This window comes from Alligator mississippiensis, chromosome 5 (genome assembly GCF_030867095.1).
Source record: "Alligator mississippiensis isolate rAllMis1 chromosome 5, rAllMis1, whole genome shotgun sequence".
NCBI classification, from domain to species: Eukaryota; Metazoa; Chordata; order Crocodylia; family Alligatoridae; genus Alligator; species Alligator mississippiensis.
Window position 1 is genome coordinate 161,171,874 of NC_081828.1, and position 14,319 is coordinate 161,186,192.

General features: G+C 42.0%; 1 protein-coding gene and 1 long non-coding RNA gene across 4 annotated transcripts in view; one reads left to right on the plus strand and one right to left on the minus strand.

Annotated features, from left to right (window-relative positions):
* The window catches only part of MACC1 (MET transcriptional regulator MACC1), a 63,739-nt gene that overhangs the window by 25,660 nt on the left and 23,760 nt on the right, over positions 1–14,319 (plus strand). Inside the window, exons 2-4 of one of the 3 annotated variants that reach the window (XM_019497955.2) lie at positions 1,933–2,079; positions 3,261–3,383; positions 9,797–11,841. In XM_019497955.2, the coding sequence (XP_019353500.2) occupies positions 3,269–3,383; positions 9,797–11,841 (2,160 nt within the window). In that variant the 5' untranslated portion in view covers positions 1,933–2,079; positions 3,261–3,268. The remainder of the gene's footprint in view (positions 1–1,932; positions 2,080–3,260; positions 3,384–9,796; positions 11,842–14,319) is intronic. The other 2 variants (XM_019497956.2, XM_019497957.2) reach the window with 2 other exon arrangements.
* The window catches only part of LOC109285815 (uncharacterized), an 80,649-nt gene that overhangs the window by 22,936 nt on the left and 43,394 nt on the right, over positions 1–14,319 (minus strand). The window contains exon 2 of the long non-coding RNA XR_002093674.2: positions 10,887–10,938. This is a non-coding gene — a long non-coding RNA (uncharacterized LOC109285815). The remainder of the gene's footprint in view (positions 1–10,886; positions 10,939–14,319) is intronic.

Consider the following 14,319-nt stretch of genomic DNA (forward strand, 5'->3'; position numbering starts at 1 on the left):
CAAAATACTCCCACTGTGCAATGAAGCTCTCTCTCATCTCTCTCCCCAGGGCCTTTTATTTGAAAGGGGTATAGAATGTACAGCAATTAGCCACTGGGCATCTGTCTGTTTTTCATCGTTGTACCTTGCTCATTATTGTTGCCTTTAAACTTACATCTGGCTTGTATACAGCTGTTAAAGCTAAGCAAGGAACCATTAGGGCTAAAACATTTAATGATTTATATTAAATAACTTAAGTAAAGTACTACTTTTAGATTAATTTATATTTACACATGCAAATGAATGCTTATTATGCTAATATTGCAAAGGTGGCACTTCCTGTGCCAAGTGTGGGTTGCTTACAGGTTTTTATTAAGTTGCTTATTTAAGGTTAGCTCATCAATATAGGTGAGAGATTACTTATGTAATTGCCTTCACAGTCTGGTCCTTTGTGAATAAGCTCTTAGATTGATAGTTACATATTTGTAAAAGCTTAGAATATTTTGACACAACACCTCTCCCAGCCATCACTGGAAGCACTTGTATTAACCAGCCACAGTCCTTCTAGCACAGGCAGAATATAGTATAGCTGATTTCAAAACCACAGCACTGAGATTACAGACTGAGTTTTAGTTTCCACTTCACTTCCGGTAGGAGTTTAGTAGTCTATTTTATGAACTGATAGAGCTGGAGACTGATGTTTGAGGTTGTTTAAAATTCAGGGTTCCAAAGACAAGGTCACTGATTTCTGGTGCAAACAGTTCTTGATATAGAAGTGACCAAAATCATGTTAGAACTCACGTGGAAAAGGAATGCCAGCTAGATTAGAGTAATGAGAATTATTTCAATTTAAGGTTCAATATCTCATCACCCCTCAGGGCTAGACAATATGTGTATAATGTTTGTAAATCATTACAAATTATTTTTCTAGCTTTTTTGATTTGCAAGTTAGGAATTTCACAATGTAAGTGGGCCCGAAGTCTAGGAAAGAACTTATGACAGACCTCAAACTTGTCCAGCTTTTCTGTCCCTGTCCTGTAACACCATTGAAAACATATTAAATACAATCAGGTAGTACATGATCAGTAAATTATTCTGTTCAGTGCCCCAATCTCAGGGTGCCTATGCACAAGTGCGGAGGCTGCTCCGATGGGCTGGAATTCCAGCACATCAGAGCAGACTTGATTAATTGAGTCTGCTGGAGCATGGCACTTGCCACACTCCAGCAGCCTCCTGCATCTCGTGCATCAGTGTCCCCATGCTTAAACATGGTGGTGGAGTATTTTATTTTAGTTCAAGTGTCCCAGCCACCATTTTGAAGTGTATGGATGCTGATACAGGAGATGCAGCAGTGCTTTAATCAGAGCAGCTCTGAGAGTCATTCTATTTAAAGGTCTGCCCTCCCCCCCCCCCCCCCCCCCCAACCTCTGGAGCAGATGTAAAAGTGCCTTCAAAGGCTAAGTACAGACAGTCAAAAAGCCCAAGGCTGAAATGATTCAATTTTCACAAGTTAGTCTAAAGTGTGTAGAGTGAACCAATAAGCAAGTGAACAGACATTCACTTTTGATTCTGGAAATGCAGCCACATGCCTGCAGTGACCCAGCCCAGAAGCCAGGGTGTGCTAGAGCACACCTCCCTGGGAGCAGATAGCTTGGGCCAAGGCTATCTCACCCACCATGCAAGGGGAAGTTTGAAGGGGAGGTGCAAAGCATCCGGGGATGCTAGAGGACTGTGAGTTAACTTGAATCTGGAAGGGCATTAACTTGAATCTCAGATAGAAGTTCAATAAACTAATTTAACTTAAGTAAGTTAAGTGTGATACTACCTCCATCCAGGTTTATCCTAAACTGATTTTAGCCATTTTGAAAGGCGTGTACTGAACTTCTGTTGTGTTACAAATTTGAATCAGTTTCCAATTACTTATACCAGTTTGTGTGTAATTTCTGTCCCTAGCCAAAGACTGCAATGAACTAAAGAAATCCAGGAGACCTAACGCCAGACCTAACTTCAGAAAATACTTAAAAACATAAGCCTGACTCCCATGTCACACAAAAGCAATGAAAAATGAAAGGGAGTCAGAACCCATCTTCTGTTTTTAAGGTAAGGCCATGGAGCAATAAAGTGGGGAATAAAGTGGGGTGGCTTTTCAGTAGACAGAAAAATGTTAATGCTCCATTGCCTTAGTAGACATGCATTTGGGTGATGATGATGATTCTTTCCTGCAGCTAATGATATACATTAATAATAAACAAATCAAATAAAAACTGATTATTTTAAATTGCTATGAAACAAGCTGTCTTTTATGATAATATGTTGGATTCTGAAATGTATGGAAACTGAGTCACGGTAGTGCCAGTGTCCCCATTAGCATTACTTTAGTATAATGTGATGTTTCCCTTTCCATAATCAAACACCTACACATTCAAGGCTCCTATTTTTCTCTAGCCACAGACTAGGGAAAAAGATGTGGGAACAAAGATCTACTTTGAGTAGATGGCAACCTGTAACACTTCAGTCCCCAAAGCAAAGCTGGTTTTAGTATTTTGGCATGGGCCTGGAAACAGTTTTTACTACTTTCTTATAACTGACCAGCAGCAGCAGTATTTTATACAGAGGACCAGCCTGAAGACTTTGGAAAAGTTAATAAAACAAACATTTGGGATACATCATTCATTCTACATAGAAAGGGAACAGGAGAAGGAAGGGCCAGAATCTGTTCGCACTCAGGGTAGTATTTCACCAGTATAAGTCTAATGACTGTAATGGGGCCAAGTCCTGATTTACACATCTGCTGGCTGAAGGTAAGAGAATCTGATTTTATGTCTGTTCAGTAAAAAATGGTAGAAGAAGAGTAGGGCAAAAGAGGGAGGAAGATATTGATCTGAAGCTGATGGACATGGAAAAATATGGATTTAAATTTTTAATACATTTCCATTAAATCCTATTTCAAACAGAAGTTGGATGCCTATTCAGAGAATAAAAGGTTCATTTTTAAAATAAATGTTTTCACTGGAGACATAGTAAGTGAAAGTTGTTGGAATTTTGTAGCAATTGGATCCAATTCAGCACAGCACTTAAACATAAGACTTACAGTACTTAAACAGGGACTTAAGTGCTTTACATTGAAACATTTTTTCTTTTAATATTGGGGCCAAACCCTGCAGTGTGATGTATGTAGGCAGACTCAGGAGGAGCCATTAGTATAGGCCCACGTTGTAAGGTAAAGGCTCATGATTCTCTCTGCAAATGCATACTTCCTAACATATGCTACTGTTTCCTAGAAGAAAAGATGTCTGCTAGTAGGACACCTTCCTTTCATGCTGGACAGGTTATACGCAGTAGGTCAGAAGGAGATTTGATTGACTTTGGTGATGGAAAACCTTCAGCAAGAACCAATTTGCCAGGTGTGTTGTTTTTGTGTGTGTGTTTTAATTAAAGCTTACTGGTACAGTCTTTATTCAGGCAAAGCTCCCATTGACCTCAACCTACAAGCAAGGACAACTCTGTCCAGAAATATATGCCTTTAAACCATGGGTGGGAAATATGTGGCCTGCAGGCCAGATGTGGCCCACCAGGCCATTCTATCCGGCCTGCATGGCCCCTAAAAAATTTAGAAAATTAATATTTATCTGCCCCTGGTTTCCTGTCATGCGGCCCACGATGGCTTGGCAAAACTCAGTAAGCGGCCCTCTGCCCAAAATAATTGCCCACCCCTGGTTTAAATATTGTGGACTGGATTGGTTTTTGTATTACATTTCCTTTGTACTACATGGACAGCAAAGAGGTGCAAGATTTCAGTTTCAGTTACCCTACAAAATGCCATGTCACAGGAAAACTCTTCTGGGTATTATTGTAGCAGATCCTGGTCCATATAACTGCTCTTAGCAGAATGTCAGGAAGAGAGAGAGAAGGAACCATTAGAAATTCTTTGGCAAAGGTGCCATATGTTTTAGCTTGGGCTGACTAGTTGAAGTTAGCTAACTTAGGGTTAAAATAGCAGTAAAGGCCAGATAAATCGAGCTATTGCTTGGGTTTATCTTAAGGCTGCCATATAGGCTTGAACTCAAGTTGCTAACCCATGTTAACTTAAATTTGTTGCTATTTTAATCATAGTTAAAAATTCCATCCTCTTCTGCAGTGTAGACATTCCCTTCATTTTAGATCCTTAAATTTGTTTATGGACTCTAGCAAGGGGCATCCTCAATCCATAACAAATAGATGTATTACAATTGCTTGTAAGCAATAAATATCTACTATCAGTGGTAGGTACCACTGGAGTTAGAGTTTTCTGACAGAATCAGGAAGTAGTAATTGGCTCTCTACTGATCTATCTAAACCTATCCCTCTCCTGTGCTGAAAGAAGCTGACATAGGAAAGAATTTGCTCTACTACTAGAGCAGAGATTTAGGGAATTTTCCATCTGCAGTATGTTTCTGTTCGAACATTCCATTTATGCAAAAATCTATTTTTTTCATGGGAAATGTTCAGTTTTGCTAAAAAACCAAAAGTAAATCTCCACTGTCATGCAAATAAATAAGGCAGAAGGCCCCTTATTTATTTGCATGAGAACTGCAAATCTTTTCCAACATTTTGCCACCAGAAACTAGAGTGAAGCCATTACCTGAACACCTGACAAAGCATGGGCATGTCTACATGTGAAATTAGTGCATGTGAGTAAACTCTGGACTTTATTGCTCCAGTTTTTTGCTCCTGGGATTGCTGTTTGGACATGTACCCAGGAGCAAATAACTCCAGAGCAAGTAGCTCCAGAGTTTATTCATGCACAGCTCCTGGAGCCCAGTCAGAGCAGTCCTGGCTGGCAGGGGATGCTGAGGGTCAGCCTGCCAGCCTGGTGCTGCTCTCATTGGGCTCAGTGTGCTGCAGAGGGGTGAGCTGGGGCATAAGGGTGTTTCAATGCGGGGCTAACCAGCTGGCAACTCCAGCATTGAAGCACCCTTGTGCCCCAGCCAGCCTGTCAGCATCTACATGTCCACTGCTGCAGACACAAAGAACAACTTTGCAGGATGGTAGGGCTTATATTTACAGGTCCTACCTTGCTGTAGAGTTTATTAGTTTTGTATGCCCTAATAGGGGTGCACATGTACACACTGAGATGTTTACTGAGCAGTTTAGTCAACTGTGCAGTAAATGTCTCGTGTAGACACACCCCATAAGCACTAAATGACAGCTGTAGTTCTGTGTTGTAACATTGTTCTGTGCTTCCCCATCTTGCACTGTCTTATAGATGAGACTGAATGTGGACTGTCTATACCCATATAGTATAGATATGGGTTCCCCACTCAGGTGTGCTCTATTCTTCAACTAATCACAACTTTGAAGAGAAATATGTTTTCAGTCTGTTCCTTTAGAAATGTGGGTGCAGTCATTACATAATTAAGTTATTTTTCAAAATATTGAGGCTCTATCAGGAGGTGCAGCCATTACATGAGCATGGCTAATATGTGCATAGATACAGCATAACTTGTAACAACTTTGAAGACTAAGCACAGCACTATCTGCCAAAAAAAAAAAAAAAAAGCACAGAGAGACTATTTTTCTGTCTCTTCCAGGAGCCAGGCTGAAAGACTGTTATCAAGACAAGTTAAGAATCTTCTTGCTAGGCAGCTGGGAAGCTGAAAATATCCCAATAAGTATTTTTTTCTGCAACTCTTTTCCTATTAACACATTTTATTTCTTGTCCTGATTAGTGACAAAAGTGAAATAAAAAATAAAAATCACGTTTATAGTAAAGGGTTTCCAATTTCAGATTTCAAGAATTACTTGAATTGTAGGTACAGAGGTCCAAATGGTGAAGGGATAATAATAAAGAGCCATGGGCATATGGGGAAAGAAAACAGATTACCCCCTCCCTCTAAAGAGCCAGCTCAGTTTGGGGGTTTTGATCTTTTTATTAAACCTAGCTAAAACGGATACTTTTTTACAGGGTATGGAGGAAGTAGAGGAGGTGGAACCTCCCCTTCTCCTGTCTCTGCTGTTATTCTAGGCATGCAAAAATCATGTATGTAATAATCCAAGTTGAAGGTACTCACGGTATGTTTACACTAGGGGCGGGCAATATACAGCCCACAGGCCAGACGGATCCAGCCCACCAGGCAATTTTATCCGGCCCGTGGGACCCCTAAAAAATATTTATCTGCTCCTGGCTGCCTGTCAAAGACGATAGGAGCCAGGGGCAGTAGGACCCAGGGGGAGCTGTCAGCAGGAGGCAGAAGCCCTTCCCCACCCATCCCCAGCCATTTCCCTGCTTCCTTCACCTACTTTGCTACAGCACCACATGGCTCCTGGTTGCATGACTAGATGGGGAGCATGGGGCCCTGGCGGTACAGCAGGGTGTGTGTTCAGGCAGGGGCAGTGTGTGTATATGTGTGTGGGTGTTTGTGCATAGGGGCAGTGTGTGCATGCAGGCAGGGGCAGAGTGTGTGTGCATGTGTATATATATCATATATGTGTGTGTTCTTCTTAGGACAAGTCCCATATGCACACCCCACCATACACATGCACCCACACCACCCTTCGCACTGCCATACACGCAGGCCCCCAAACTCCCCTCACACACCCCCACCACCCTCCCCCTACACATTTCTCCCCACAAACCCCATTTCCACCCACACCCCACATATCCAGACACACACCCACATGCTCCTTCACCCCACATACCCACACATCCATAACCCCCCACAAACCTGAACCCCCCCCCACAATATACAAGAGTAAGACTTCATTTTAAGCTATTATATATAATCACCTCTTTGTACACTACACAAACGCATGCAAACCAGGACAAAAATATTTTTTTGAAATCAAATTAATGAATGTTTTAGGGGTTTGCTTTTTAGAATATAAATTGGTATTGTTCTGGTTCTGAGATGGCAAAACCCCTTGCTGAAAGGAGTACTTCTGGGGTCAATGGGAGGGACTTTTGGTTGCAAAGGTCAGGGATTAGGGAGCCAGACTTCCAGTCACAAGATGGCAACCAGGGGCAGGGCACCTGTCAAGGGGCAGGGATACCCATGTGGCCCTCAACAGCTTGCCAAAATTCAGTAAGCGGCCCTCCGCCCAAAATAATTGCCCACCCCTGGTTTATGTCATAACAGCTGTATGTTCCAGCACAGATGCCTCACCCATCTGCTCCTGCTCACACTGTAAATCCAGCATTGGTGAGCTCACTCTACAGTCATCCCTGGTGGCTGCTCTGAAACTTGCCAAGGGCCAGGGTCCTGTGAGCAGTTACTGAAGAACTATCTGAGTGGCTTCACATATGAATTTCTGCGCTCAGAGCGCAAGTAGGAGCAGTTGAGTATAGCTAGATATAGTGCTTCCACAATACAGACATAGTCTCAGTTCCTTGTTTAGTTACTGTCACAGGGCACCTCACTGCCCCGCTCCTAGAGAGGGGAAAACTGCTGGGGAAAAGCCCTAGCAGGGATAATGAGCGCAGCTGTGAGTTGCCAGGGCAACTCCAGATAGATTGAGTCACAACTAATGAGAGTCAGCTGCCTGTAGGAGGCAGGGCCTGGCCCTTATAAAGCCCAGGGCTGAAGCTAGGCTGGCAGTTCCCTGCCAGCAGCCAGAGGGGCAGGAGCTCATGTAGCTAGGATGCGAGTACCGCTCAAGCAGACTGAAGGATGGTGGCTCTGGGACGCAGGAGCTGTGTTGTTACAGCCAGATGGCCTTAAGTTAAGTTGTAGCCAGGAGGCTTGTGGTTTTGTTGATGTTGTTTATTATGCTGGTGGCTAGGGTGAGGCTATAAGGGGTTGGAGGAGGCCTCATAGGGACCCCCAGAGGGGTGGGGGACCCCAGTGCCTGAGGACGGCACAGCGTACTCGTTGGGGACTCACAAGGGAGTGTGAGGACCCCGGCACCAGTAAGGGCGCAACTTACGGGGTGCGTAGACCCCAGCCCTGGAGAAGGGCGTTTTGAGAAGCCCCAGCGGGGGCACGATGAGCCCCAGGAGGGGGCACTACCAGGAAGCCCGAGCATGGGCGTGGAGAGCCCCAGGAAGGGGGAGCGCCCTCTAGAGAAGCCCAGTGTGGGCACAGCGAGTCCCAGGAAGGGGGAGCGCCCTCTAGAGAAGCCCAGTGTGGGCACAGCGAGCCCCAGAGAGGGGGTGGCACTATTAGGGAGCCCAGCGGGGCATAGCGAGCCCCAGAGAGGGGGTGTCATTATTAAGGAGCCTAGCATGGGCACAGTGAGCCCCAGAGAGGGGGCGATATTATTGAGAAACCTGGCACGGGCATGTAAGGTCCCTGAGAAGGGAGGCTATGGAGGAGCCTGAGACGGGTGTAGTGAGCCCGGCTGTAGGCTAGTGCGGCAACAGCCCTCAGATAGGGGCAGGATGCTGCGATGGACCCCGACGGAAGGGGTTAGTAGTACAATGCCCCAGGAGAAAGGCAAGGTGCTGCAGTGGTCCCTGGCAAAAGGGGATAGCAGTGCAGTGAGCCGGGATCAGAGAGGGTTGGCCTAAAGGACCGGAGACCTGCTAGAAAGTCCTGTAGCAGACCAGATTATTTTAGAGAAGGCCCAGAGTGGGCTCTACGAGGGTCCCCGTGAGGGGCTGTATATTAGAGAAGGCCTGGGAGTGGGCTAGACTACAGAGGAGGCCTGGGGAAGTGGGCGTGTTGACAGACCAATGTCCAGTACATCTGCGAGGCTTGGGGCATGGTATTAGGGTTTGGTAGGAGCCACGCGTAGCTCATAAGGCTAGGGTGCCTGAGGAGCACCCAGAGTACAGGGAGACCCCCGGTGGGTCCGGGAGACCACGGGGGCAGAGGTCCCCGCTAGCCGTGCTGAGGAGACGTAAGGCAGCCTCCCAACATATATACTGAACATCAAAGACATGGCGGGCGAGAATAGAGGGTGCCCTTGGGCCGAATTGGCACGGAGAGAGGGCCTTAAGGAGATCACGGCCCTCCTGTAGGACCTCGCTGTGACAGTTACCAAGTCTTTAATCATCACTCAAATACATTTTAGATGTGGATTTTATATATAGGATACCCCTTGGTAGAGTCTATCCATAACAAATGGGTACATTAAAAATTGCTTGTGAGCAATAAATTTTTAATCTAAAAGTGCTCAATCTATAAACATTGTTTGCATAAAGAAGGGTCCCCCTTCTCTGTTTTTTATTTTAAATTTTAAAAAAAATGAGGGTCACAACAAAGAAACATTCTTTTTGGTTGATTCCAAATAAAAAATGAATTGCTCAGGCGCTACCAACAAGAACTATACATTGTTACCTTTAAAAGCAATAAGTCCTCCAAGTGAGGGGAAAAAAAAAAGAAGTTAATAAAATAATAACTAAGGTATAGGCACTTGAATGAAAGGAGATTATGAATGATCTCTTTATAGTGTTCACATGTTAGTTCCCAGGCAAAAATGTCAACAGCCTTTCTTAATGAATGATAATTATAAGAACCCACAGTCTAAATGGCTGACCGTGATAGATGTCAATGTCTTCAACACTCATGTGAAACAAGGATGCCCTTGCAGCCTCAGGCCATAAATAAGTTTATTCTAGGGATTCATTTGTTAGTTCTCATTATTAATATTGGTTGTTTAATCCTAATTTAAAATACTTATATATTATTGACATAGTTGTCTATACCTTAATTTATAATTTAGGTGTAAAGTTCTAAATGATTATTCATGTTTTAACTGATAAATTTAGCCTGACTTCTATTGAAGTCCATTAACTGACTTCAGTAGATTTACATCAGAAATGAATTTGGACTGTGGTATTCAATTAGAAAAGAGGCTTTTTATAGATAGGAATAATTATTTCCATTTTTTTAAACAGATGACAAAAATAAACTGGATGTGGATATGGACTGGTCTGATATATTCAAACAGCATACCCATGCTGTTTCAAAAATGAATCCTTTCTGGAATGAACTTTCAGATTCCAACCCATTTGTATCTGACTTAGCCGAGTCAAATAGCAGTGAGAAGAAAAATAAACACATTTCTATCTTAAAGGAAGACCCTTATTTGTTCTCTCGAGATTCAAGCAACCGGGATTCTTTTGCTTCATCAGGTGACGAGTTAAATATAGATTTTCTTCTACAAAGAACTTCAGCAAGGAGATCGGGGAAATCTAAGAGTATTTCAGACTTTTTGGACATTGTTGATGCCAAAAAATTTGATCCTCCTAAAACAGAACCCTCGGGCCAGATTTTAGCTTTGGATAAGCAATGGCTTCAGAATAATCGTGATGCCTACAAGATGGCTTGGTTAAGTCACCGACAGCTGGCCCGGTCATGTGTTAATTTAGATGTGATGAGTCATAGTCCAGGATGGGCACAAACACAAGCTACAGATACTCATATAGTCTGTAAGATGAATCATGAAGGGGGTTCAGTGCAACTGCCAAACTCTGATATCACTATTCACATCCCAAAGGGTCATGTATTATCTGGGGACTTCCAAGAGATTGGTTTAAGGGCTATTCTTAGTCCTCCTGCATCACTGAATCATGAACTTTCAAACACTGTGAGCCCACTGTTAGAACTTACATTAAGTAACCTCAACACAATGGAAGCCATTTTACTTGAAATGAAAATTGCAGCCAAAGTGAAGAATGATCCTTTCAGTCAAGTGATGACTGAAATTGTGTGTTTTTACAGTCACAATAAAGAAGGACCTTTTGAAAAAATAGACAACTGCTACATTTATGAAGACACAATACAAGTGAAGCTGAGAAATCTAAATCATGTGATGTACATGGTGATTGCAGTACAAACAAACAAAATTCAGTCTTCGGCCATAACCATTTGGAATTATATCCACAGAACTGTCTCGGTTGGACTTTATGGGCCCAAACATATTCATCCTTCTTTCACTACTGTTTTTACAGTTTTTGGTCATAACTATATTCCAGAAAAACTCACCATTTTTGACATTCAAAAGGGTGGGAAAACCATGCCTCCAGTTGTGTTTCAGCTGTGGGGAAAAAATACATTTTTACTTGATAAGCCACAAGATCTGAATATTTCTTTGACATCCTATAATCCTGATTTTGAAGTGAAGGTGCAAAATCAAAGCAAAGGAATTAAGGAAGAACAGTTGAAAGCAGGTACAATGGTCCACAAACAATTTCTGTTTTCTGTTCTGGAAATGAAGGAAATATATGCATTTGTTTTCCTTGTTCAGATTAAAATTCCAGACAATACACTAGTGACTGAGTTCCATGTTAGCACTCCTGATCCAGCTCCAAAGTTACCTGGGGTGACCAGTAAGCCAAAGCGCATACAGAAACGCAAAGAGATCAAATCTGCTCCTTTCCTATTCATGTCAACAGTTAAATATCCAAAGTTTCAAGATAAGACTCTGAATATTACCAGCTATGGAGTGGCCTTAAAAACTGTTTTACGTCAAAATAAGGTTGACTACTTACTAGAGTATTTTAAAGGGGACACAATTGCACTTCTTGGTGAAGACAGAGTAAAAGCCATGGGGCAGACTAAAATAAAAGAATGGTATGTGGGTGTTCTTAGAAAGAAGATTGGTCTTGTGCATTGCAAAAACATCAAGGTAATTCTGAAGGAACAAGCTATTGACATTACTGAAAGTGTTCTGGCAACCAGGAATCTTCTTGAGCAAATTGCACTGCCTTTTAAGAAACTGACCTACATCTATTCATTAGTCCTATCTACAGTATCAGAAAGAGTTTATAACTGGAGAGCCTTGGCTGATGTACTAGGATATTCATATATGTCACTGGATGATTTCAATGAGGTACAAGCAGACAAAGAGTCAGAAAGAGTTGCTTACGTGGTGAAGAAATTGAAGGAAGACTGCCATTCAAGCAGAAGCAAAAGACAATTCCTTTATGAGCTTGTTATTGTAAGTACTGTTCAATCAAACTCAGTTACTGGTATTTTGTATCAAAGATAAATTAGCACTGTTCAAGAACATTATTTTAAAAGTACTTAAATGACCCTCATAAGAATTTTATATTTGTATTTTTAAATATTCATACTTACTAAAATAGTATTCATCTGAAAAAATGTAAACAGATACTGCACATAAATTAAAATAATGTTTTTTTTTATTTGAACCAAAGAAACTTATGTTACTTGATTCAGCCCACAGAAATTCAAATTTGGAAAAATTCAGGAGTTTTGCTCCTAGGCCAGGTTTTTTATGGCAACCCCCCCCCCCCCCCCAAAAAAAAAAAAAAAAAGTAACAGAAGCTGCTTCCAGACGTTAAAAGAAAAAGTGCTTTACTGGAAGAAGCAGTGAGTTACTTCAACCTCACTCTGCAGCATCTGTATAGATTGGGGGCTTCAGAGGGGCTTTTTGGTGTTTTTATCTAAAGCTGAGCCAATCAGCTATTAGATAAAAGCACCAAAAAAGCCCCGTTAAAGCACCCACTCTATACAGATGTCAGGCAAGCTAGGTCCAAGTAATGTATTGCCTCTTCTGGGCATGTATGGGGCTCAGCATTGGAGTGCATGGAGTTTAAAGTAAAGCGCCATTATTTGTTGTTTTTTTGTTTTTGTTTTTTTTTTTAACGTCTGTAAGCAGCCAGAGTTTTTTGCCACAGAGGAGATGGCATACATATAAAAGTAATTTTCAAGGAACAAGCTATTGACATTACTGAGGATAAAAACTGCTGAACTTGCAACTTTTTATTACCAATCTCTATCATAGATGTAAACTAGCTACCTAGCAGTGACAATTTTACAATTTCAAACTTTATAAACTCCTTACAAACTTCCTTTACCACAATCTAGGTGCTTAACATGAGTTTATATTTTTAAAGATAGGAAAGCCTAAACTATCCATTGAAGGCAAGATTTTCTATGTAAAGCTGCACATGCCCATCGTCTTTATAATACATGATGTTCCTTCCTAAGGAAATGCAAATAAATCATTCCAAGTTTTCTTAGAAGTTGAAATTTTCATGGGCGGTATTTCCAAGTTGATGAACAAGTGCCAAACAACTTTATCCAATCAAAATGTCTTCAGTTCAGGAAGTGCTGTCCTTAAACTTGTCGTCATGTGAGAAGCTTGAATTATTAAGTCTCTGCGATCCTCATGTAACTTACTGCTATAAATGTATGTGCCTGTGTCTGGGTCTGTTTGCAGCCCATGGCCATAGGCAGTGGAAGGCCAGGAGTAATGGGGCTTAGTCGCCCGCAAACTAATTTCACAGCCGCCAGCAACAGTGCCACTGCCACGCCCCAACACTGCAGCGCCATGCCCAGTGCCCCTGCTGTGCGCTCCACCGCCAGGCCCCCGCAATGTCCCTGTGGGAGGGAGGAGCAGGGGTCAGGCAGGCACGCCCCACACTGCCTAACCTTCCCAAATAATATTTTCTCCCACCACTTATGCCATGGGCTGCCAGTAGGGTGGCCATCATAGAGGACATTCTGGTTTTCTGCTACTCTGTCCTCTATTGATATGAAACTCAATGCCTTTATGTCCTTCAAGAGAAATATAGAGGACATAAAGGCCTCTGGTTTAGTATGAATAGAGGACAGAGGACAACTGGACTGTCTTCTATGATAGGCACCCTAGCTACCAGTTAGAAAGCCCTGCTGCAGAGAGTTGTCTTTTTTTTTTTTTACAAGGCCTTTTATCCACTCCCTTGTTGCAGACATGCCTACATTTAGTCTTACTATAGCCCATTCCCTTTTAAATGCCGGTGTTTAAAAGCAAATCATACACATGCTGACAACACCCAGACATATCAACTACAATAGTCTACTTGCAAACTGTTTTAGAGTTGCATAAAATGAGTGAGTCTTGAATTCAGTTATACTGCTTTTTATTAAAAACAATAAAGGTAAACTAAAGAACCTTTCAAGTGGAGACAGGATTCTGTAGATCTCATTACAATACAGGGAAAATGTAGAGGTGCCAGGATAATATATTAGAGGATTAACAAGACATCCTGTCTGTAAAGGGTGTACAACTTCCAGCTATGAAATGCAGATCTGACTTACACTGACTTTATAGAAGTCATAGATACTAATATAATATATTCTGTGCTACTTATAGAAAAGCCTTTCTGAAGTTTAAAATTAAATTATCACCATGGCCTTGAGAGACATATTTCAGTGCTGCCCAAGAAAGCATATTTTAAAAATCCATTTATAGCTTGAACAATTTCTTGGATGCATAGCCAAAAAGTATGTTGGTCAGGCACACTGGGCCAAACTTAGCTTTCCATTGCATTGACTTCCAAGGTGTTTACTCTGGAATGGCACCAGTTAGAGTCTGTATTAAATTTATTGTGAAGGACTTAGGAACTTCAGACAAAATGTGTCATATTAGGCAAAGAGAACCCAAAAAACATGACAGAATTATCAGTTT